The sequence below is a fragment of the Branchiostoma lanceolatum genome, chromosome 8 (assembly GCF_035083965.1).
Source record: "Branchiostoma lanceolatum isolate klBraLanc5 chromosome 8, klBraLanc5.hap2, whole genome shotgun sequence".
In the NCBI taxonomy this organism is placed as follows: Eukaryota; Metazoa; Chordata; class Leptocardii; order Amphioxiformes; family Branchiostomatidae; genus Branchiostoma; species Branchiostoma lanceolatum.
Window position 1 is genome coordinate 10687125 of NC_089729.1, and position 25270 is coordinate 10712394.

Here is a 25270-nt window from a genome sequence, read left to right on the forward strand (position 1 = left end):
GTGACCTGTGACACCGGAAGCAAAACAATAAAAACATAACCAACATTCAAACGAACGTTGCCTCCGTTCGACTCACAGTAATGTATTCTCAACACTCTTCCATGAGGCCATATGAATGAACCCACTTTACAATCTCCACGAGGCTATATGACTAGCAATGATCTATTCTTAGATCATTCGATCAATCATTCATTCCAACGTATGCATAATGAGATGTTGACCTTCTAATTCAGATCATTACAAATCTATGAGAGATGCATACATACATGTATGTTTATTTTGTAGATTTTTTTATTTGTAGCCTAGAACAAAATACCCAGTACTGTTCTTTGGATAAACTTGATCCCCTTATTTGTCACGTTTCAAACATCTGGACTGGGAGAACACAATACCCGTACCCTTCACTTCTGCGTACATACAAAATCATCAACAACATTTAAATCAAGAAATAGACAGAGCATCGAACTAAACATAATGTGCAGTTTATTGATGATCCATCAAACCAATTGCCTATTCTTGCCCCAGAGCAATAAACAAGAGAAGTTAGAACATACTTAAAAACGAAATATGTATTTAAATTGATCTTGGTGGTGCCAAAAGTATTTGCACATCTGGATGGTTTCAGACTACGTAGATATTTGTGTTGACATCCATACATTATGTTAAAAATTGTACGAAAAAGTGAATTCTACATCGGTATCCAAACAACTGCACAAAGGCAAAACAACGATATGAAAACGTAATATTGCATCATGTATGTCATTTCATAAACAATCGATATGACACCGTTAAATCAATGGGTCTTTGCAAAATTTGCAAAACATCAATATCATTGATATGTCGATTCTGTCAAAATGTAATTATACACGTGTACAACGAAAACGAAAACACACTGGTAAACATATTCCTTAGGCGGATGGCACAGAATTATTCCAAATTGACAACATACTGAAGAAAGACGGTGCGTTCCATGACATGGCAGCAGACTGCTTCTCTTGGCTTTGACAAATCCTCATGAGTTATGTATGGTGCTCTTTATCTGATTGTACAACTTCTTGTGTCGAGAAAAAATCATCACATGCCATGACTGGAAGACATGCAACCGACATGTTATGTTTACATAGTTAAGCTCTAATTGAGTATGTTTTAAGATTTCTCACTATTGAGTCATATCTCTGTTGTAACTAGTTTGGATACATATCCTTGAGTGTGCTGAGAGGAGAGATGCATCTGCAAGCAGATTCGTTGTTCAGACATGATACTTGTTGGTTCTGCTAGGTTGCATATCTTGCACGGAACCTGGTAAGTTAGTAAGCTGTGTATCCTGAAAAGAGGAAAAGAAGAACCTACTTCGTCAGGTGCATTGATGTGTCTTTTACGACGAAAAGATTATCAGCCAAGGATCCTCAAATTCTGTATTGTAAGTATACAGATCAATAAAAGACCAATGATTGGGCAATCTGACAACCCAAAGCACGGTCAATCAAGAATAGGGAGATCCTGTGCTTCCTACTTACATCAACTCTGTGATGATGCGTGCTGTGAACTAGAAGACCTTCCTAGGCCTAGAGAAGACAGGGTGAGGTAGAAGGAAAGAGTCAAGAACATACTCGTCAAGATGAGGAGATACTGACAGATGAAGACGCTTACAATCAAGAATATAGGTTTTCTTTCTCCGACTTTGTGCCCAGAAATGTGATTGGAAAGAGAGAAGTGCACACAACGTGCCTGCAGCGTAGACTCTACCAGCCTCTGCGGGTCGCTGGGAAAATAGTGGAAATTGGCCAAATAGACTCAACTGTATGAAGGGGGTCGGCTATGGAGATAGGGTCCAAGCCTCTGCGGGTCGCTGGGAAAATAGAAATAGTAGAAATTGGCCAAATAGGGTCAACTGTATGAAGGGGGTCGGCTATGGAAATAGGGTCCAATATTGCAACTGCGGCTGCGAATGTTACCCTCCATGACCAAAGTCCCCCGGCAAATGTTCTCCCTATAGCCGGCGCGGTTAGTCTGGTAGAGACTACCTGCAGCGAATGATATGTCATCGGTAGACAGGAAAATAGCGTTCAGACTATTCTATATGTCAAAGATGTTCAGCTATTGTAATTAGTTGTATAATCATTTAGACAACTTTTCAAAGTACACAGTTAGCAACAGAAAATGAAGCCTTACCCTTTAAGGACAAAACGTTAAAGAAACTTGGACCCTCACCGTTTTCGTTTCGTCTATTCCCATTTGTTTGGAATTCTCCACGCCGGCCAGTTCAGTCTGACCCACGATCGCTTCGACTTCCTCATCGGTGAACCCTGATATGGTGCACTTCGTCCTCTTGTAAAATCGATCGATGTTTTCACAGAGGTTCTGTTGTGCAAGGAAGGAAAAAGTTGATACACACAAGCACGTACAATTTGTTTTCTTTCTCCCAAGGTCTACAGAACGTTTGCTACTTTTGCTAACCTTGATATATTGTCGTCGTCATAGTATATAAACATCGTTGATAAGGCACTATGTTTGGTTTACATACTCTATGACATACAATTTCGATGTGGTTTTGAGGGTTACTCAAAACGGTCACAATATCTCAAGGATGAAATTGGCACTTGCTGTATTTGAAATACATAAATTGTGATCAATTATTTCTGACGAAATCTTTCAGAAACTCAATAATAGCTGACCTACCAGGTACTCCTTGTCTGCCTGTCCTAGCTGCTTGTTTGTGCCTCGTATCTGAATGAAACAGCAAAAATAGAGACAATTTTTGTTACGTTACCTTAAAGTAATGTCTTGACACAAGGTTAAGTCCGCAACTATGGATATATCTTTGATAACATATAAGAGTTGAACTAATTTTGCCTCAGCTGGAGAGATGGCAGTGGAACGAAAAGTCTGGAGAGATGCTCTAACTACCCTGTACTCCTGTTTATGTAGGTCGATGAAGGTTATACGTCCAGGTAGAACACTAGGTAAGCCAAAATAAATCAAGCAACTGGATAAATTCTCAAAAGATTTAGATGTTCCAGATTACATCCACTATCTTTCATTAGTGACTGAAAATGAGTCAGAAGACAGGTGTAAAATAAACCCTTATATAGTATAGATAAATACGTCCAGGTTCTAGGTAGGTAGGAAACTAAGAAACATTACCTTGATGAACATGAGAACCCCGAAGACCAGGTGAGTGAAGAAGACGACGCCTGCCAGGACGCCCATGGAGATGACGTCGAACAGCCAGGCGTTGGACATGATGGAGGCCAGGGCGTTCTGCACCGCCATCAGGCATTGGAAGATCATACACAAGAGCACGTACTTGTCCTGTGTGGTAGAGATTATCATTACAAGTACATCAGACATGGAATTTGGTAAACAGTGCCAAATAAGACTGCTTGGCTAATAAAAGGAACCATCTGTAGGGTAGAATTAGCTTTAATGTAAGTTGTGTTTCCCTGTTTAAAATGTGTGAATGAAAAGCGTTTTGCCAAAGATCCATGTTTTTTTTTGTTAACATAGGTCAACCCGACATTAGCAAACATAATATTTCATAGTGAATTAGTTCCTCAATTCCTCTTCTATTGTGTGTTTAAATGCACTTTATCTTAAGGCTGTACTTATACTTGTTCACTTGCAATTAGCCTTCGCGATAGAACCTAATAATAAAACCAAGCCCTACGATCGTCCACAATTCCCAAAAGCTGTAAATATCTACTTACCAGCAGTGTGAGGTAGGAGATAGTTGGAAGATGAGGCTTGCATATCGAAGATGTAGGTTCATACTTACCAGCAGTGTGAGGTAGGAGATAGTTGGAAGATGCGGCTTGCATATCGAAGATGTAGGTTCATACTTACCAGCAGTGTGAGGCAGGAGATTGTTGGAAGATGCGGCTAATCGAAAACATGAGTTCGTACTTACCAGTTGTGTGACTGTGTTAGAAGTAGATGTAGGTTTATGATTACCAGCATCATGTTGGTTTATTGGCTTATCGTGTGCATAGATAGTTGAGAGATGAGGCTTGCACTACTTACCAGCAGTGTGAGGTAGGAGATGGTTGGGAGACTCTGCGTCACCACGAACTTGAAGGCTACTGACGTCAGCAGGAGGGTGAGGGTGACGCTCAGGCGATCGGCCGGCTCGTTAGGCGGCACCGAGAAGGCCGTGAAGGACAGCGCCATGATCAAGAACTGGGGGAAAATTCAACGGAAATTATTAGAATTATCTTTCTGTTTTGTTTTGTTTAGCCAGGGTAGCCCAACTTAGTGTAAGACACTGTTTTACAGTGGGGCCCAGGAATGAATTATGGCTGGAAATCTCTTGGCATTTGGTAACATTTAGTACTTAACTGGGGCCGGTGTTGTTAATATAATCGAAACAAACTGTTTGTCTAGGCACAAAAATCGTCCGTCTACTTGGTAGATGGAAAGGAGAAGGGGGTCAACCGAGGAGGAGGAAGAGTTTACCTTCAAGGAGAGAGCAGACGAAAGGCAACACAACTGAAAACGGGAGTCATTACAATTAACGGACTAAAGACGTTAGTTGGACATGTTTGAGGGAGGAGGACCTAGGTGGTTACCGGAGTCATTGTTCCTCTAATGTTTGAAGAAAAAAGATTAAAATAAGACCTATCTGGGCAGCTGAAGGAGGGAGTTCGGATGAAATGTGATCAACAGAAGTGGCAATGATGCTTGGCTCGCCTCTTTCATTTTTCTTGAAGTTATACAATATTACGATGGTGATCAGCTAGGATCAGCATTCCTATTTTGAGGTTGCATAGCATCAAATAAAGATAATCCAAAATTCACATTTAATCAACATTTTTTAAAGCTTATGTCAAAGGCAACGTTTGCCATTTTCCTACCATGATGAAAGCGATGTTCCACACGTAGAACCCCATTTTCCTCTGCACATGCGCGGTGATGTTGTAGAGAGCGTATCTCTGGTGTGACGTGGACTGGTGCTGTCCGGTGATGGCGGGTTTACAGAGGAGGTGTCCGTACAGCTCCCACTCATGCGAACCTGGGCCCGGGGGAAGAGGGAATGTTTCGTTTTCTCGGAGAATGACGAACTTCATTTCAATTCTACATACAAATCGCTGCAGCGTAAACGTACTCATATGAACACTAAGTTTACCTGAATAGTCAGTGAAACTGTGACAATGATATGCGTAATATTTCGTATTCCAGTAGGTAAAATTATGACATTTAAATATGGATAACTTGAATCAAACGTATTTCTAAAGTATTGGAGAACTATATATACATCAGATATTTGGGTGTTCAAGTGGATACATACTTTAGGGCAAAGATTGACATCTAGTAGAATTTCCGATTCAACCGGTAGAAATCGGATCGAAGTCTGTGAATGTAATGATATTCCATTGAAAGATAGTCAGAAGTTTTCAACCTCGATTTATGTCACTCTTTTGTTATCATCTGATCAATGGGTTGGGATGAAAGTTAGGATTTATTACACACATTCTCAGCATTCTGATCGGATTCTCTGTCGAAAGAGACCCTGTTCGCCATCTGTACCATGACACACATTTATTCTTCCTTCCAATATGTGTAATGAATAAATAGAAATATCTGTATTGCCTTTTTAATATGTTACAAACGTAATTGATTGTCATTCATTGTGCTCAGCTGAGAAGCGCCATAATAAAAAAAAACAATGAAAAGGGCCGTTTCTACCATTTTACCTGTAAAGGTGTCCGTTCTGATGGTGTCTTTGATCCCCATGTTCTTGGCAAACTCAACCTGTGAGGTGGGCCAGTCGGACATCAGTTGGATGGTCAGCTCCTGCGTGAAAAAAGGACATTTAGCATTTTTTTGACAAGAGGAACTCTTATATCCCACGGAAAGCGTAAGCTTAAGTAGCTCGTATTCAAGACCTTCTCCCCCCCAACTAAACGACCCAGCACTCAATGGACTAGGTAGGTAGGTTGGTATTAAAGACACTAAGACCATAAATTATTATGATGTGTTTGTATTTCGTAATTTTAACGTGTGTACCACATTATCAATGTGGAATAGAGCTATTGCGATGTCTGTACATGTATGGCTGCAAGCTGTTGGACAAGTGATAATTCGATAATAAACCATTATACACCTACCTGATGGTCGAAGGGGAAGAATGAATCAACATGTTGAATCCAACGTATCATTATTTGCAGCAAATCGTTCTAGGTTTTCTTTTATATATTGACCTATTTGTACACAGTAAGGGTTATCTCCTCATATGTGGGATGTCTACATCATATTACTATTATTCTGAACCGAACGTCTTAAAGTGCCTTTTAAGACTACCTGATGGTCGAAGGGAAAGTCGAAGAGTTCCATGGGCTCCTTGAAGGTGGCCTTGATCCTGTTGCTCTGCTGCACGATGGGGACGTCATCGCCCTCCTCCAGGATCAGGTGGTGCTTCTTCTCGTGTTTGTCCACGGACACGGCGTTAAACAAGACGATCCGCGGGTGCCACTGGTCGTCCCAGTCAACCTCCTGAGGATACGTGAATTTATGTACGTGTGAGCACTTTCTTTCACTGACTTTCTTTAAGTTAGTACCTTGTTCCCCAAGTCACCTGTTATGCATTGCAATTAGCCCTTTGGGCGGGTAGAAAGAAAGGTGAAGAACTTTGAGGGTGTAGGTGGGGCTGGGGCTGGGGGGTACCTCTCGGTGATCTCACGGTTAGCTTACTTCGTCTACATTTTTCACCGGGTCCCGGGTTGATTTAAACTCCAAGTTTTAAAGAATTCCGGGGGTCGCCTGTTCCCCAAAATAGCCCGGTTGTCGCAGGGTTTTCAATGGGACAACGTAGGGGTCACGCCCGAATGTGACCACAAAAAAACAACAATCGGAAAACTAGCCGGTGGGACCCCTTTTCCGATTGTGACCGTAGCATTACTCACCTCTCGGTGTTTCTTGCCCTTGAGCAGCGGTTCCTTGTACCAGGCGGCGAGCCAGACGTCAGCCGAGAACTCCTGCTTCACGGTGTCGATCTCTCCCAGGGAGATGATGGAGGCTCGGATCAGAACTCGGACCTGGGAAGGGGAAACGTTTTCAATATTTCCAACTCAACCTGCTACAACAGCGATACTGCCTGATAACAATGGGCCCACAGAATAATCGAGAATTAATGAAAACGCTGCAGAACATTTTACCTCGGGCTGGAAAACACCTACAATCATTTAGCTGCAAAGGCTGTCACTCCAAATTTTAACTGAGCTATAAATGTATCTTTTTGGCCATCTTGACTTTGTTGTGTCTTATTTTGACTGACTCACCGGGAACCTACTGTAGATACCATCTTCATTACTTAGATAACCATTCATTAGTATAGGATTTTCTGTCCATTTGTAGTGTTGCGTGTGTGTTCAACTAGCATATTCTCCCCCAAATACTGAGTGCTAAGCAGAGAAAGTTGCCAAAGCGTTTGGTTTGACTAGGCCTGGGAACCTCACGTCCTACCCGGTAACACTGTGAAAGGCGAACACTCTGACTGACTACCGAGTTGGCCATAACACCGGTTCGAAAAAAAGGAGGGCGAGAGCTCCGTCAATTTCCTACCTTCCTCCCGTCCGGTGTCTGGTTAGTCTACAAGCAGTTATTATATATAAGCAGTCGGAGTTGGTCTCTTAGGGCTTTTATTATTTTCACTCATATGTTATTTCATAGCATAGCATTGATATTTTCTACCTAAAATCAGCCATACCGTCAACTGAATGCTCAGTTATCTTTTTTGTCGGAACATGTGGTACTTGACTTAACAAACCTGACAATATGTAAAAACACGATGGTTGTAAAAAAAAAGTCGTGACCGAGAAGACAGGCGCTATGTACAGTAGTTACAGAGTCAATTTGTACCTGGGAAATTCCTCTAACTCTTTCCGACAAGTGCAGTGAACGACTTACATATCCTAGGGACTGCGACCCTTTCCAGTAGCGTACATATCGGGTTAGCTACAGAGCCGGGATTAGAGGTCCAAACCACTTGGTTGAACCTCTTCCTTGAAAAATTGATGCGCGCGCGGATGTCATCCATATAATCAAACCAATATGGCATAGCATGTAGTCAAAACTTTACAAACCAAACGATGTGAAAACAGTGTGAGAGCTCCGTAAATGTCCTACCTTCCTCCCGTCCGGGCGTCTGGTGTGCCAGACCTCGTCGCTGCTGGTGCGCAGGTTCGTCTCCACCTGCCGCAGAACCTCCACCGCCTCCGTCAGCCGCTCCACGACCAGCTGGGTCTCCATCTAACAGGGGCGCGGGGAAGGTGCGGAAAGGTTAACCCTTGTCCCGCTGACGCTGAGAGAGACTATATAGATCTAGATTAACCTTTCCCGAATCTGCAAGCAGATGAATCGGTCTTGCTTGGTATCTTATGGCCTGTTCTGAGTTACTATAGTAGAAAGGTAGACCCGGGAAAGAGTTTACGATTACGGAGAAAGACGTAAAATAGGAGTAAGGCCGTAAAAGACATTTCGCGGGAAAGGTGCGGTACGGAAAGGTAAGTCTACAAGTGGTCGAAGCAGATTAATCGGTTAGAGTTGGTGTCTCGAGTATGGCTTTTTGGCGTTTCTTATACAAATGTACCCCCATGCCACTAGGACGGCGCTCTCTCTGCGACCTAAAATTCAACGAATTTTATATATAGTGCTCAACGAATTTTATAGACAAAAATGAATTTTTTGTGGTTTGTGTGTTTTGTTGTCTTTTCAGCCATACGTTTATATTTTGCATGATGTTCAGTAATGAAATCAGGGATTAGACAAATCCGATTTAGGTCGCAGCGAGAGCGCAGCGCGATAGCCTTTTAGTGGAATGGAGACCTAAAGCCACACCCCTGTACTATCTAAAGATGTCGCTCTTCATTGTGTCTCCAAATGGCGACACTTTGGGATATCCCAAATGTGCTTCTTCCGGTGAAGTAATGTGCGATAATTGGTGCAATGGTACAATCAATCATGGTGATTGACAGGGCCGCAAGCAGTAATTATCCACACCCAGGTTTCCATATTTGTTTCGCGTTCCTGCATATACATGATTCGCTCTTCTGTTGACGCCCGCCAGCTGTGATTGTTTACGCCCGGGTTTCCATATTTGGTTCGACTTGGTGAGACATGCTGTGCTGAATCACGGCGAACGATATCCACTGTTTTTCTCGCAACTGTTGATCCTAAAATTAAACACATACGATAATCACATGCAAGATAATCTCCACCTTTTAAAACACGAAGCTCCTCCCCCAAGAGCACGATCTGGATAGACACCCTTGCTTATCCCGGCCAGACGCGCTCCGCTGGAGCACATCTGGGATATTCCAAACCTGCACTCTTGGCTTGGGACGTGTTTTGGATATCCCAAAACCGCTTCAGAGCGGGTTTTGGATGGGGAGCGGTTTTTGGATACAACTCCCCCCCCCCTCTTACTGGACCCGCGGCACGCTGGCGGCGTCGCTGTGTCCTATACTGGATTTGTGTTACCCTTGACTGGGAATATCATTCAAAACGTACAAGTACATGTATGACCAAACAGACAACGAAACACACAAAGCTTAAAAAGATTCGTTTTGTCTATGAAATTCGTTTGGCCGCAGAGACACCGCCAGCGTGCCATGGGTCCATTGAGATGGGGGCTAAACGTGAGGATAGCGTCAAGAAAGCGTAGCATGATTATACTCCCATTCCACTAGGGCCGCCACCCCTTGTAACCCCAACCAGTAAGATGCAACGCCAAGGATAACTGGCAAAGAAAAAGGTAACGACCCATACCCGCTCCTTGTTCTACTAGTCTCCAGGCAGACCTACGGGTTGCAAAGACCGTATCCAACTGGCAGAAGGAATTTCATAGCTAACCTCCTTGTTTATAGCAACTCCTGCTGCCAGTTGGATACGGTCTTTGCAACCCATAGGTCGGCTTGGAGACTATTGTTCTACCGCTTAACAACATTTCTGTGAATAAAAGCGACCTTTGTATTCAGCGGTGCTCTGTCCACTAGGGGTCCACAAGGGAGTGGACCCGGGTAGCATAGGAAACTCAGCCAAACACAAGAAAAGGGGCACTGGTCTGATCACATTGTGTTTTCTTAAAGGAAACTGATTACTTTGGGGAGTGTTTCACAGATTCAATAAGACCGTTTACATCGTGCGATCAACTCTTGCAAGCTCCATAAGTACATATATAATCAGTCCAAATGGAGGGGGAGAAACGTTAAAAATCGCGTCCACTCCTAGCCTTCTCGACCGAAACCTCTGCTTGGAGAATACCATTAGAAGGTACCCTTCTCATCTCGGGAGATGATGGCAGCACTTTGGTATGAGGGCTGTTGGCAGCGTCTTGCATGACTTTGGAGTCCCATTCTAGCGTTACAGTCCCGGTTTGGTCATACATTACAAGCCCTAGTGTTACGATATTCCTGTCACGTAGCGCTCGCTATGCAACTTCTGTGGCTATATGAAGGATTCAACATACTGAAAAGAGGCGTCTGGGTTAGGGTGACGTCAGAGAGCATTAGCATGCCTGTGTCATTGCTGTGGTACCGTTTATCTTTGACATCCTACAGTTAGTCTGATTTGGATTTTGTATTCATGTGGATATCGCCGATCCTCTTCAAAACCGCATGGAGCCGATTCTATGTAAGAGAACTTGATACACCACAACTAGTCTCTACCAGACTAACCGCGCCGGCTTTAGGGAGAATATTGTAGGGGAGTTTGGCCATTGAGGGTTTCATTCGCAGGCCTAGGATTGCAGATTGGACCCTCTATCCGTAGCTGACTTCCTTCATACAATTCACTCTATTTGGCCAATTTCCACTATTTTCCCAGCGATCCTCGGGGCCTGCTAGAGGCTACACCACAACGCTCACCACGCCCCCAGTTTCTCAAACGGTCAATACTGACCCAATTAACGGACATTTCAGCGCCGGCGTTGTCTTACACAAATTATGAATGTAATTACAGCAAGTGAAAGACGGCGTGGGCATATACATTGCTCGTCAATGGAGAAATGGAGACGATATAAAAAAACGTTCGCATCACAGGGCCAAAACAACAAACAAACAAACAAACAAACAAACTACTAGCTATCATTGATTTTAATCATAATATCCACTACAATACTGGGTTAGAAGATCGTGACGTTTTTACGACTGTCTGGCTTCTCTGGCAGTTATTATAGGGTGAGGGGCCGTCAGAGAGGCGCAGCCATCAGAAAACATGACGATCTTTCACCCCAACATCTGCTTGGAGAATAACAGGCGTACTAATCCATATATTACACAATCACCTCACGTCCTGATATGTTTTCCTTCGTCTGCGAACAGAATGGCGCCCGGCAGCTGAAGAAATGTGAAAACCCTGGCGGGCCCTGGCCTCCCGGGTCGTTCTGACCGTCAAACCACACAAAATCGGGGATAATACGGGTATCTGACCCGCGGCGGAAAAGGAACGGTCCCGGCAGCCACAGCGAGGGCGATGCCACAAGATGTTTCGGGATCGGAACCCACTTCATTTGTGTTACTAAGACTGATCGGTCTTTTCTGATATAAATGTCAAACCTGTACAGACATTGGACCTCTACATATGGACCGTCTGGCCAATGTGACCACTGTTTGGTGGTCCCTTGGATAATTCCCCCCCCCCCCCCCCCCGTTGTCTACAGCGACCACCTGTCCACGTAGACTAGACTTTATCGGTACCCTGAGTAGTTTTCTTGGGTTCTTAATTTTAGACTGTAACTTTATATAGATTAATCTCTCTGATTACCTGACCGTGGAGATAGAAAAAAGGTCGGTCATCCTTGAATCCTATCACTGGTATCTTGTGCCTATATATATAATATATATGTTGAAATCAATAGTATTACAGTGACACGAAGGGCAAAGATTCTACGTAACGTTATATCCTTCCTTTTGAAACACGAGGTCATCCGTATGAATTGGGTTCAATTCAATCTTTCTTTAATGAGCATGTCAGACAATAGAATATCTCAATGGTATGCCCATTATTGAATCCATTATCAACTACACTGCTCTCGAGTGACAAAATGACACACGGAATTCGACGATAAAGAAATTGATGCATTGTAATCACGAATGGTATCACGGTAAAGGTACTTGCTTATTGTAGACTGGATTTTCGGCGGCTGATCAGTAACTGTCTCGCTTGTTGTCCCAGTTACCTAGCAATATAATGCATATTTACACGGATTCTTACTAGACGAAGATAAGCACTTACCACAAAACGTTAACAGTTATCTGCCTCTAAAGTCCTTGTTGAATCCGTTCAATCAATCTCAACGTGGACATCTGTGCTTCAGTACCGATTGGAAGAATCTCTGCGATCGTGGAGCAATCAAATCATGTCCATAGAATCACACAACAGCAGCTTGCAGAGGTCATTCCTTATCACTTCCGGGTCGCCACCATGGTAATCGCATGTCTTTACCTGGGGCAAACGTCACACGTACACAGGTGTGCATCCTTTGCTGTCCTGTACTTCACAAACAATTCGCTAGAGCTCCCCACTGCACTGCGCGCGGCTTGTTTCAGTTCTAATTTTAACCGGTAGGCGGCGTTGTTGGTCCATCCGGGTACCGCAGGCCTTCAGGGCGGCCTTTTATGAACTACTGGAGCACAAAGGGTAACAAGTTTTCTGTTTCACTGGGCGTAAGGTCTCGGACCGGAGTTTTTTTGCGATTTCGTATGTAGGCCGACACCCTCAGGTCGACGGGCTACAATTCCGCCGAGAAAAGTAGGACGGAAAATGTAATCACATGGTCGAAAAGCGGTTTTCTGCTGTTTTCCGATGTATTTATCGGTATTGTCCGTTGTCCCTTTATTTTGGGTAGAAACCATAGTAAAATGTAAATTTGGCATCAGAAAATTATCATTTTTTTACACTTTTTTGATCGAACCTGCTCGGAAAAAACGAGTTTTCCTGGGGTCACGGCATATATGCTGAGAAAGCTTAGTAAATGGTGTCTCTGAAAAATGAAAAAAATAAAAAAGTCATGTGATAACTTTTTCGCAATCTCCGATGACGCAAATTCGGTGAAAATGCATTAAAAACGATGCTATTTGGGTCATCAGGCGAGAAAACCGCATCACCGTTCCCGCGGACTAATACAAAAAAGGCTTCGATAGCGAACCAACTGCACCGCGCCCAAAAATACTACAACTCACGGGCTTTTCAGAAGATTCAAAATATTCATACACAGCTAAAACCATCACCAAGCAATCTCGGGCAGAAATCAGGGTGACGACCACGCACTTCCGGCAGATTACCGGGTCATGACCCAACCCCCGGTCACAATTGAACTCCGACCCGGAACCTTAAGAAACATATTATGTCTTAAAATTTGTTCAAAATTTTCAGAAAAGTTATATCCACCATATATCCAAATTTGGCGTATCTGCGACTATTACTTTTCCCGCAGCAGGGGTTTAAAGTCATGTGAAAAACACTGTGTTTTGAGGCTATTTTGCCAACGTGCAGGCCTTAACAACGTTACAGTAGGGAAATTGATAAAAACATCATTTTTCAGGACATCGCTTTTCAAAAAACAGGTAAAACGGGATGGAGAGCCTGCTCATGCCCTTGGCTTGGACATTATGCGGACTTTCCGTCGTTTCGGTGCTGCATATTGGCAGAAAAGCCTCTTTAAGAGTTGGCGTCGGTGACGTCACGCAGTGACGTCATGGTTCTCGAGGAAAACAGCAGGGGGTCGCGTTTTAAGTTCGTAGCTTTTAACTGAAACGAAGAATATGTCAAATTTTGGTATAGACTGGTAGACCACGGGTCGCACATTCCGAATCAAACGCGTCCGACATCAAATTCTTCACTACTTCGCCGTAAAGGCCCCTTAAGCAGCACAATGCTCCCTAAATGTGTAAAAGAATGCATTCTGACACAGTCCAAAGCGCAACCTGGAGCATATCATCAGAGCTAGAAGCGGGCAGTTTAAATAAGTGCGTCCGAGATGTGTAGCGCGCCTAGTAGGCTGTCACTTCACACCATCAAAAGAAGAAAAGATCGCGACGTTAAGGAGCGATGAACCAAAAGTCAGAAAACCAAGTTTCGCCTTAAGAAGGCTTAAAGCACTTAGATTTTAGCTTAATTCACCCATTTAAGTCATCATAAAGGCGGGGCATCGCGAAAATCATACCGAAGGTCAAGTTGAGACATGGGCTTCCATCAAATGACGTAGTCAGTGAATTCCTTTTAAAAACGGTTTGGCGGCCAGAAATGATTAAAGATGGCCGTATTTGAGGTTGGGGGGGGGGGGGGGGGACATGGGGGAGGGGGGCGCCAAGCACCTGTCCATGGATATATCGAATTTAAAAGAGAAAAAAGGGCAAACTTCGGGTTTTTTTCAAACAAACTTACAGATTTTGATAAAAGCTTTCGAATGCGTCGAAATAACGTCATCTATGACGTCATCGACGTAGCCGCTGCCGTCCTTTTAAGGTCTCGGACCGGAGTTTTTTTGCGATTTCGTATGTAGGCCGACACCCTCAGGTCGACGGGCTACAATTCCGCCGAGAAAAGTAGGACGGAAAATGTAATCACATGGTCGAAAAGCGGTTTTCTGCTGTTTTCCGATGTATTTATCGGTATTGTCCGTTGTCCCTTTATTTTGGGTAGAAACCATAGTAAAATGTAAATTTGGCATCAGAAAATTATCATTTTTTTACACTTTTTTGATCGAACCTGCTCGGAAAAAACGAGTTTTCCTGGGGTCACGGCATATATGCTGAGAAAGCTTAGTAAATGGTGTCTCTGAAAAATGAAAAAAATAAAAAAGTCATGTGATAACTTTTTCGCAATCTCCGATGACGCAAATTCGGTGAAAATGCATTAAAAACGATGCTATTTGGGTCATCAGGCGAGAAAACCGCATCACCGTTCCCGCGGACTAATACAAAAAAGGCTTCGATAGCGAACCAACTGCACCGCGCCCAAAAATACTACAACTCACGGGCTTTTCAGAAGATTCAAAATATTCATACACAGCTAAAACCATCACCAAGCAATCTCGGGCAGAAATCAGGGTGACGACCACGCACTTCCGGCAGATTACCGGGTCATGACCCAACCCCCGGTCACAATTGAACTCCGACCCGGAACCTTAAGAAACATATTATGTCTTAAAATTTGTTCAAAATTTTCAGAAAAGTTATATCCACCATATATCCAAATTTGGCGTATCTGCGACTATTACTTTTCCCGCAGCAGGGGTTTAAAGTCATGTGAAAAACACTGTGTTTTGAGGCTATTTTGCCAACGTGCAGGCCTTAACAACGTTACAGTAGGGAAATTGATAAAAACATCATTTTTCAGGACATCGCTTTTCAAAAAACAGGTAAAACGGGATGGAGAGCCTGCTCATGCCCTTGGCTTGGACATTATGCGGACTTTCCGTCGTTTCGGTGCTGCATATTGGCAGAAAAGCCTCTTTAAGAGTTGGCGTCGGTGACGTCACGCAGTGACGTCATGGTTCTCGAGGAAAACAGCAGGGGGTCGCGTTTTAAGTTCGTAGCTTTTAACTGAAACGAAGAATATGTCAAATTTTGGTATAGACTGGTAGACCACGGGTCGCACATTCCGAATCAAACGCGTCCGACATCAAATTCTTCACTACTTCGCCGTAAAGGCCCCTTAAGCAGCACAATGCTCCCTAAATGTGTAAAAGAATGCATTCTGACACAGTCCAAAGCGCAACCTGGAGCATATCATCAGAGCTAGAAGCGGGCAGTTTAAATAAGTGCGTCCGAGATGTGTAGCGCGCCTAGTAGGCTGTCACTTCACACCATCAAAAGAAGAAAAGATCGCGACGTTAAGGAGCGATGAACCAAAAGTCAGAAAACCAAGTTTCGCCTTAAGAAGGCTTAAAGCACTTAGATTTTAGCTTAATTCACCCATTTAAGTCATCATAAAGGCGGGGCATCGCGAAAATCATACCGAAGGTCAAGTTGAGACATGGGCTTCCATCAAATGACGTAGTCAGTGAATTCCTTTTAAAAACGGTTTGGCGGCCAGAAATGATTAAAGATGGCCGTATTTGAGGTTGGGGGGGGGGGGGGGGACATGGGGGAGGGGGGCGCCAAGCACCTGTCCATGGATATATCGAATTTAAAAGAGAAAAAAGGGCAAACTTCGGGTTTTTTTCAAACAAACTTACAGATTTTGATAAAAGCTTTCGAATGCGTCGAAATAACGTCATCTATGACGTCATCGACGTAGCCGCTGCCGTCCTTTTAAGGTCTCGGACCGGAGTTTTTTTGCGATTTCGTATGTAGGCCGACACCCTCAGGTCGACGGGCTACAATTCCGCCGAGAAAAGTAGGACGGAAAATGTAATCACATGGTCGAAAAGCGGTTTTCTGCTGTTTTCCGATGTATTTATCGGTATTGTCCGTTGTCCCTTTATTTTGGGTAGAAACCATAGTAAAATGTAAATTTGGCATCAGAAAATTATCATTTTTTTACACTTTTTTGATCGAACCTGCTCGGAAAAAACGAGTTTTCCTGGGGTCACGGCATATATGCTGAGAAAGCTTAGTAAATGGTGTCTCTGAAAAATGAAAAAAATAAAAAAGTCATGTGATAACTTTTTCGCAATCTCCGATGACGCAAATTCGGTGAAAATGCATTAAAAACGATGCTATTTGGGTCATCAGGCGAGAAAACCGCATCACCGTTCCCGCGGACTAATACAAAAAAGGCTTCGATAGCGAACCAACTGCACCGCGCCCAAAAATACTACAACTCACGGGCTTTTCAGAAGATTCAAAATATTCATACACAGCTAAAACCATCACCAAGCAATCTCGGGCAGAAATCAGGGTGACGACCACGCACTTCCGGCAGATTACCGGGTCATGACCCAACCCCCGGTCACAATTGAACTCCGACCCGGAACCTTAAGAAACATATTATGTCTTAAAATTTGTTCAAAATTTTCAGAAAAGTTATATCCACCATATATCCAAATTTGGCGTATCTGCGACTATTACTTTTCCCGCAGCAGGGGTTTAAAGTCATGTGAAAAACACTGTGTTTTGAGGCTATTTTGCCAACGTGCAGGCCTTAACAACGTTACAGTAGGGAAATTGATAAAAACATCATTTTTCAGGACATCGCTTTTCAAAAAACAGGTAAAACGGGATGGAGAGCCTGCTCATGCCCTTGGCTTGGACATTATGCGGACTTTCCGTCGTTTCGGTGCTGCATATTGGCAGAAAAGCCTCTTTAAGAGTTGGCGTCGGTGACGTCACGCAGTGACGTCATGGTTCTCGAGGAAAACAGCAGGGGGTCGCGTTTTAAGTTCGTAGCTTTTAACTGAAACGAAGAATATGTCAAATTTTGGTATAGACTGGTAGACCACGGGTCGCACATTCCGAATCAAACGCGTCCGACATCAAATTCTTCACTACTTCGCCGTAAAGGCCCCTTAAGCAGCACAATGCTCCCTAAATGTGTAAAAGAATGCATTCTGACACAGTCCAAAGCGCAACCTGGAGCATATCATCAGAGCTAGAAGCGGGCAGTTTAAATAAGTGCGTCCGAGATGTGTAGCGCGCCTAGTAGGCTGTCACTTCACACCATCAAAAGAAGAAAAGATCGCGACGTTAAGGAGCGATGAACCAAAAGTCAGAAAACCAAGTTTCGCCTTAAGAAGGCTTAAAGCACTTAGATTTTAGCTTAATTCACCCATTTAAGTCATCATAAAGGCGGGGCATCGCGAAAATCATACCGAAGGTCAAGTTGAGACATGGGCTTCCATCAAATGACGTAGTCAGTGAATTCCTTTTAAAAACGGTTTGGCGGCCAGAAATGATTAAAGATGGCCGTATTTGAGGTTGGGGGGGGGGGGGGGGACATGGGGGAGGGGGGCGCCAAGCACCTGTCCATGGATATATCGAATTTAAAAGAGAAAAAAGGGCAAACTTCGGGTTTTTTTCAAACAAACTTACAGATTTTGATAAAAGCTTTCGAATGCGTCGAAATAACGTCATCTATGACGTCATCGACGTAGCCGCTGCCGTCCTTTTAAGGTCTCGGACCGGAGTTTTTTTGCGATTTCGTATGTAGGCCGACACCCTCAGGTCGACGGGCTACAATTCCGCCGAGAAAAGTAGGACGGAAAATGTAATCACATGGTCGAAAAGCGGTTTTCTGCTGTTTTCCGATGTATTTATCGGTATTGTCCGTTGTCCCTTTATTTTGGGTAGAAACCATAGTAAAATGTAAATTTGGCATCAGAAAATTATCATTTTTTTACACTTTTTTGATCGAACCTGCTCGGAAAAAACGAGTTTTCCTGGGGTCACGGCATATATGCTGAGAAAGCTTAGTAAATGGTGTCTCTGAAAAATGAAAAAAATAAAAAAGTCATGTGATAACTTTTTCGCAATCTCCGATGACGCAAATTCGGTGAAAATGCATTAAAAACGATGCTATTTGGGTCATCAGGCGAGAAAACCGCATCACCGTTCCCGCGGACTAATACAAAAAAGGCTTCGATAGCGAACCAACTGCACCGCGCCCAAAAATACTACAACTCACGGGCTTTTCAGAAGATTCAAAATATTCATACACAGCTAAAACCATCACCAAGCAATCTCGGGCAGAAATCAGGGTGACGACCACGCACTTCCGGCAGATTACCGGGTCATGACCCAACCCCCGGTCACAATTGAACTCCGACCCGGAACCTTAAGAAACATATTATGTCTTAAAATTTGTTCAAAATTTTCAGAAAAGTTATATCCACCATATATCCAAATTTGGCGTATCTGCGACTATTACTTTTCCCGCAGCAGGGGTTTAAAGTCATGTGAAAAACACTGTGTTTTGAGGCTATTTTGCCAACGTGCAGGCCTTAACAACGTTACAGTAGGGAAATTGATAAAAACATCATTTTTCAGGACATCGCTTTTCAAAAAACAGGTAAAACGGGATGGAGAGCCTGCTCATGCCCTTGGCTTGGACATTATGCGGACTTTCCGTCGTTTCGGTGCTGCATATTGGCAGAAAAGCCTCTTTAAGAGTTGGCGTCGGTGACGTCACGCAGTGACGTCATGGTTCTCGAGGAAAACAGCAGGGGGTCGCGTTTTAAGTTCGTAGCTTTTAACTGAAACGAAGAATATGTCAAATTTTGGTATAGACTGGTAGACCACGGGTCGCACATTCCGAATCAAACGCGTCCGACATCAAATTCTTCACTACTTCGCCGTAAAGGCCCCTTAAGCAGCACAATGCTCCCTAAATGTGTAAAAGAATGCATTCTGACACAGTCCAAAGCGCAACCTGGAGCATATCATCAGAGCTAGAAGCGGGCAGTTTAAATAAGTGCGTCCGAGATGTGTAGCGCGCCTAGTAGGCTGTCACTTCACACCATCAAAAGAAGAAAAGATCGCGACGTTAAGGAGCGATGAACCAAAAGTCAGAAAACCAAGTTTCGCCTTAAGAAGGCTTAAAGCACTTAGATTTTAGCTTAATTCACCCATTTAAGTCATCATAAAGGCGGGGCATCGCGAAAATCATACCGAAGGTCAAGTTGAGACATGGGCTTCCATCAAATGACGTAGTCAGTGAATTCCTTTTAAAAACGGTTTGGCGGCCAGAAATGATTAAAGATGGCCGTATTTGAGGTTGGGGGGGGGGGGGGGGGGGACATGGGGGAGGGGGGCGCCAAGCACCTGTCCATGGATATATCGAATTTAAAAGAGAAAAAAGGGCAAACTTCGGGTTTTTTTCAAACAAACTTACAGATTTTGATAAAAGCTTTCGAATGCGTCGAAATAACGTCATCTATGACGTCATCGACGTAGCCGCTGCCGTCCTTTTAAGGTCTCGGACCGGAGTTTTTTTGCGATTTCGTATGTAGGCCGACACCCTCAGGTCGACGGGCTACAATTCCGCCGAGAAAAGTAGGACGGAAAATGTAATCACATGGTCGAAAAGCGGTTTTCTGCTGTTTTCCGATGTATTTATCGGTATTGTCCGTTGTCCCTTTATTTTGGGTAGAAACCATAGTAAAATGTAAATTTGGCATCAGAAAATTATCATTTTTTTACACTTTTTTGATCGAACCTGCTCGGAAAAAACGAGTTTTCCTGGGGTCACGGCATATATGCTGAGAAAGCTTAGTAAATGGTGTCTCTGAAAAATGAAAAAAATAAAAAAGTCATGTGATAACTTTTTCGCAATCTCCGATGACGCAAATTCGGTGAAAATGCATTAAAAACGATGCTATTTGGGTCATCAGGCGAGAAAACCGCATCACCGTTCCCGCGGACTAATACAAAAAAGGCTTCGATAGCGAACCAACTGCACCGCGCCCAAAAATACTACAACTCACGGGCTTTTCAGAAGATTCAAAATATTCATACACAGCTAAAACCATCACCAAGCAATCTCGGGCAGAAATCAGGGTGACGACCACGCACTTCCGGCAGATTACCGGGTCATGACCCAACCCCCGGTCACAATTGAACTCCGACCCGGAACCTTAAGAAACATATTATGTCTTAAAATTTGTTCAAAATTTTCAGAAAAGTTATATCCACCATATATCCAAATTTGGCGTATCTGCGACTATTACTTTTCCCGCAGCAGGGGTTTAAAGTCATGTGAAAAACACTGTGTTTTGAGGCTATTTTGCCAACGTGCAGGCCTTAACAACGTTACAGTAGGGAAATTGATAAAAACATCATTTTTCAGGACATCGCTTTTCAAAAAACAGGTAAAACGGGATGGAGAGCCTGCTCATGCCCTTGGCTTGGACATTATGCGGACTTTCCGTCGTTTCGGTGCTGCATATTGGCAGAAAAGCCTCTTTAAGAGTTGGCGTCGGTGACGTCACGCAGTGACGTCATGGTTCTCGAGGAAAACAGCAGGGGGTCGCGTTTTAAGTTCGTAGCTTTTAACTGAAACGAAGAATATGTCAAATTTTGGTATAGACTGGTAGACCACGGGTCGCACATTCCGAATCAAACGCGTCCGACATCAAATTCTTCACTACTTCGCCGTAAAGGCCCCTTAAGCAGCACAATGCTCCCTAAATGTGTAAAAGAATGCATTCTGACACAGTCCAAAGCGCAACCTGGAGCATATCATCAGAGCTAGAAGCGGGCAGTTTAAATAAGTGCGTCCGAGATGTGTAGCGCGCCTAGTAGGCTGTCACTTCACACCATCAAAAGAAGAAAAGATCGCGACGTTAAGGAGCGATGAACCAAAAGTCAGAAAACCAAGTTTCGCCTTAAGAAGGCTTAAAGCACTTAGATTTTAGCTTAATTCACCCATTTAAGTCATCATAAAGGCGGGGCATCGCGAAAATCATACCGAAGGTCAAGTTGAGACATGGGCTTCCATCAAATGACGTAGTCAGTGAATTCCTTTTAAAAACGGTTTGGCGGCCAGAAATGATTAAAGATGGCCGTATTTGAGGTTGGGGGGGGGGGGGGGGACATGGGGGAGGGGGGCGCCAAGCACCTGTCCATGGATATATCGAATTTAAAAGAGAAAAAAGGGCAAACTTCGGGTTTTTTTCAAACAAACTTACAGATTTTGATAAAAGCTTTCGAATGCGTCGAAATAACGTCATCTATGACGTCATCGACGTAGCCGCTGCCGTCCTTTTAAGGTCTCGGACCGGAGTTTTTTTGCGATTTCGTATGTAGGCCGACACCCTCAGGTCGACGGGCTACAATTCCGCCGAGAAAAGTAGGACGGAAAATGTAATCACATGGTCGAAAAGCGGTTTTCTGCTGTTTTCCGATGTATTTATCGGTATTGTCCGTTGTCCCTTTATTTTGGGTAGAAACCATAGTAAAATGTAAATTTGGCATCAGAAAATTATCATTTTTTTACACTTTTTTGATCGAACCTGCTCGGAAAAAACGAGTTTTCCTGGGGTCACGGCATATATGCTGAGAAAGCTTAGTAAATGGTGTCTCTGAAAAATGAAAAAAATAAAAAAGTCATGTGATAACTTTTTCGCAATCTCCGATGACGCAAATTCGGTGAAAATGCATTAAAAACGATGCTATTTGGGTCATCAGGCGAGAAAACCGCATCACCGTTCCCGCGGACTAATACAAAAAAGGCTTCGATAGCGAACCAACTGCACCGCGCCCAAAAATACTACAACTCACGGGCTTTTCAGAAGATTCAAAATATTCATACACAGCTAAAACCATCACCAAGCAATCTCGGGCAGAAATCAGGGTGACGACCACGCACTTCCGGCAGATTACCGGGTCATGACCCAACCCCCGGTCACAATTGAACTCCGACCCGGAACCTTAAGAAACATATTATGTCTTAAAATTTGTTCAAAATTTTCAGAAAAGTTATATCCACCATATATCCAAATTTGGCGTATCTGCGACTATTACTTTTCCCGCAGCAGGGGTTTAAAGTCATGTGAAAAACACTGTGTTTTGAGGCTATTTTGCCAACGTGCAGGCCTTAACAACGTTACAGTAGGGAAATTGATAAAAACATCATTTTTCAGGACATCGCTTTTCAAAAAACAGGTAAAACGGGATGGAGAGCCTGCTCATGCCCTTGGCTTGGACATTATGCGGACTTTCCGTCGTTTCGGTGCTGCATATTGGCAGAAAAGCCTCTTTAAGAGTTGGCGTCGGTGACGTCACGCAGTGACGTCATGGTTCTCGAGGAAAACAGCAGGGGGTCGCGTTTTAAGTTCGTAGCTTTTAACTGAAACGAAGAATATGTCAAATTTTGGTATAGACTGGTAGACCACGGGTCGCACATTCCGAATCAAACGCGTCCGACATCAAATTCTTCACTACTTCGCCGTAAAGGCCCCTTAAGCAGCACAATGCTCCCTAAATGTGTAAAAGAATGCATTCTGACACAGTCCAAAGCGCAACCTGGAGCATATCATCAGAGCTAGAAGCGGGCAGTTTAAATAAGTGCGTCCGAGATGTGTAGCGCGCCTAGTAGGCTGTCACTTCACACCATCAAAAGAAGAAAAGATCGCGACGTTAAGGAGCGATGAACCAAAAGTCAGAAAACCAAGTTTCGCCTTAAGAAGGCTTAAAGCACTTAGATTTTAGCTTAATTCACCCATTTAAGTCATCATAAAGGCGGGGCATCGCGAAAATCATACCGAAGGTCAAGTTGAGACATGGGCTTCCATCAAATGACGTAGTCAGTGAATTCCTTTTAAAAACGGTTTGGCGGCCAGAAATGATTAAAGATGGCCGTATTTGAGGTTGGGGGGGGGGGGGGGGGGGACATGGGGGAGGGGGGCGCCAAGCACCTGTCCATGGATATATCGAATTTAAAAGAGAAAAAAGGGCAAACTTCGGGTTTTTTTCAAACAAACTTACAGATTTTGATAAAAGCTTTCGAATGCGTCGAAATAACGTCATCTATGACGTCATCGACGTAGCCGCTGCCGTCCTTTTAAGGTCTCGGACCGGAGTTTTTTTGCGATTTCGTATGTAGGCCGACACCCTCAGGTCGACGGGCTACAATTCCGCCGAGAAAAGTAGGACGGAAAATGTAATCACATGGTCGAAAAGCGGTTTTCTGCTGTTTTCCGATGTATTTATCGGTATTGTCCGTTGTCCCTTTATTTTGGGTAGAAACCATAGTAAAATGTAAATTTGGCATCAGAAAATTATCATTTTTTTACACTTTTTTGATCGAACCTGCTCGGAAAAAACGAGTTTTCCTGGGGTCACGGCATATATGCTGAGAAAGCTTAGTAAATGGTGTCTCTGAAAAATGAAAAAAATAAAAAAGTCATGTGATAACTTTTTCGCAATCTCCGATGACGCAAATTCGGTGAAAATGCATTAAAAACGATGCTATTTGGGTCATCAGGCGAGAAAACCGCATCACCGTTCCCGCGGACTAATACAAAAAAGGCTTCGATAGCGAACCAACTGCACCGCGCCCAAAAATACTACAACTCACGGGCTTTTCAGAAGATTCAAAATATTCATACACAGCTAAAACCATCACCAAGCAATCTCGGGCAGAAATCAGGGTGACGACCACGCACTTCCGGCAGATTACCGGGTCATGACCCAACCCCCGGTCACAATTGAACTCCGACCCGGAACCGTAACAAGCCATTATTAACTCTTCACGGCCTCTATTGTACACCTGTTAACCATGGCTAGCAGATCAGGGTGCGTAGATGGAACGGTTCAATGGAATTTGTCTTTTTTCGGATTGTTTATATGTTGGCTAATCCTAAGGGGGGGGGGGGTATGTAACGTCAGGATGTGTGCAGAAAATCATAAATATGATTCATATAGCGTTAGAACTTTGATTAACTGCTATGTAATTATCTGTATTCTGCATATGCCAAGTTTATTACAACAGTAACATGTTGAGTGGGAGAACAGTTAATGTTGATAGTTTGGTACTGTTTTATTATTGACAAACATCTATAATAACACTGTAAATAACTAAATATGAATTTATGAAGCTAGTTGTTCCCATGGTAACGTTAACAGATGACAGTGACACTATGTTTTGAGTGTGGGCATGTAGCACTCAGCCATATAACTCATAAGTTATCAAAGGTCAGTTAAAATCAACTCAGGCACGATTGCAACAATGATTGAAAACACTCTTATCAGATATGGCCCACAGTTAATTGAAGTACCTTTGTAGTGTGTACATAACTTACTAGTAAGTAACTTAAAGCACCACAAATCATGTATAGTCAATATACTAATTGATTATGTAGCATTTTCAGCACTTGATGCCTGCAGGTGATTGATTGATTGATTGCTGTATTTTCAATAGATTATTTGCCACATTTTTAGACTTCTATATTCATCATATGCTTTAAGTTATAATTTCAAACTTCTACCTGCAGGCTTATCCTCTAATCAACACAAATTTTGTGCCAAAACTAAGGCTACTTCAGCTGAAAGAAGTTTAATGCAAGCTATTTTCCATCACAAAGTTAAATTTATAATTGGTTACACCTTAAGGTATCAGCATGTTTATATTATTACTCAAACCTTAAGTCCACCTGTACCCTTAAGAATTCCTGCCCCTTACTTTACACACCTTCACTTCCTGTATACAGAAAGTCCAGAAGGAGCTTGTTTTTCTTTGCGCCACTGGAACAACGACAAGCAGAGTTCAGACACCCGATAGCAACCCGCGGAACAATGCGACGTAAACCCAACCCGTGTTCGCCGGTAACATTTGTTTGAGTTGTTTCGGATGTTCCACCAGTTACACGTCTGTCGCAACATTCCTTGGTAATTCC

At 43.3% G+C, this 25270-nt stretch overlaps 1 protein-coding gene across 8 annotated transcripts; it reads right to left on the reverse strand.

Moving 5' to 3' along the window:
* Nucleotides 1-466: 466 nt before the first annotated feature.
* Nucleotides 467-12405, reverse strand: LOC136440159 (cys-loop ligand-gated ion channel-like). 8 transcript variants are annotated; one of them, XM_066436019.1, is made up of 12 exons: nt 12229-12405; nt 8995-9167; nt 8122-8244; nt 6900-7031; nt 6298-6489; nt 5691-5790; nt 4851-5008; nt 4021-4176; nt 3145-3312; nt 2680-2727; nt 2212-2361; nt 467-1324 (listed from the first exon to the last, which is right to left on the reverse strand). In XM_066436019.1, the coding sequence occupies exons 2-12, from the start codon at nt 9031-9033 to the stop codon at nt 1250-1252; spliced, it is 1341 nt and encodes a 446-aa protein (XP_066292116.1). In that variant the 5' UTR covers nt 9034-9167; nt 12229-12405; the 3' UTR covers nt 467-1249. The 8 variants fall into 8 exon arrangements, with proteins under 8 accessions (XP_066292116.1, XP_066292115.1, XP_066292117.1 ...); XM_066436018.1 differs by lacking the exons at nt 8995-9167; nt 12229-12405 and adding exons at nt 1518-1565; nt 11279-11518; XM_066436020.1 differs by lacking the exon at nt 8995-9167.
* Between the last annotated feature and the right edge of the window lie 12865 nt (nt 12406-25270).

Coding starts and splice junctions, on each gene's coding strand:
- LOC136440159 (XM_066436014.1), bottom strand. CDS start 11,503: ATGAAGTGGGTTCCGATCCCGAAACATCTTGTGGCATCGCCCTCGCTG. Junction 8,245..11,278: donor AAAACATATCAGGACGTGAG/GTGATTGTGTAA, acceptor CGCCCCTGTTAG/ATGGAGACCCAGCTGGTCGT. Junction 2,728..3,144: donor GGGTTCTCATGTTCATCAAG/GTAATGTTTCTT, acceptor TGTTTCATTCAG/ATACGAGGCACAAACAAGCA.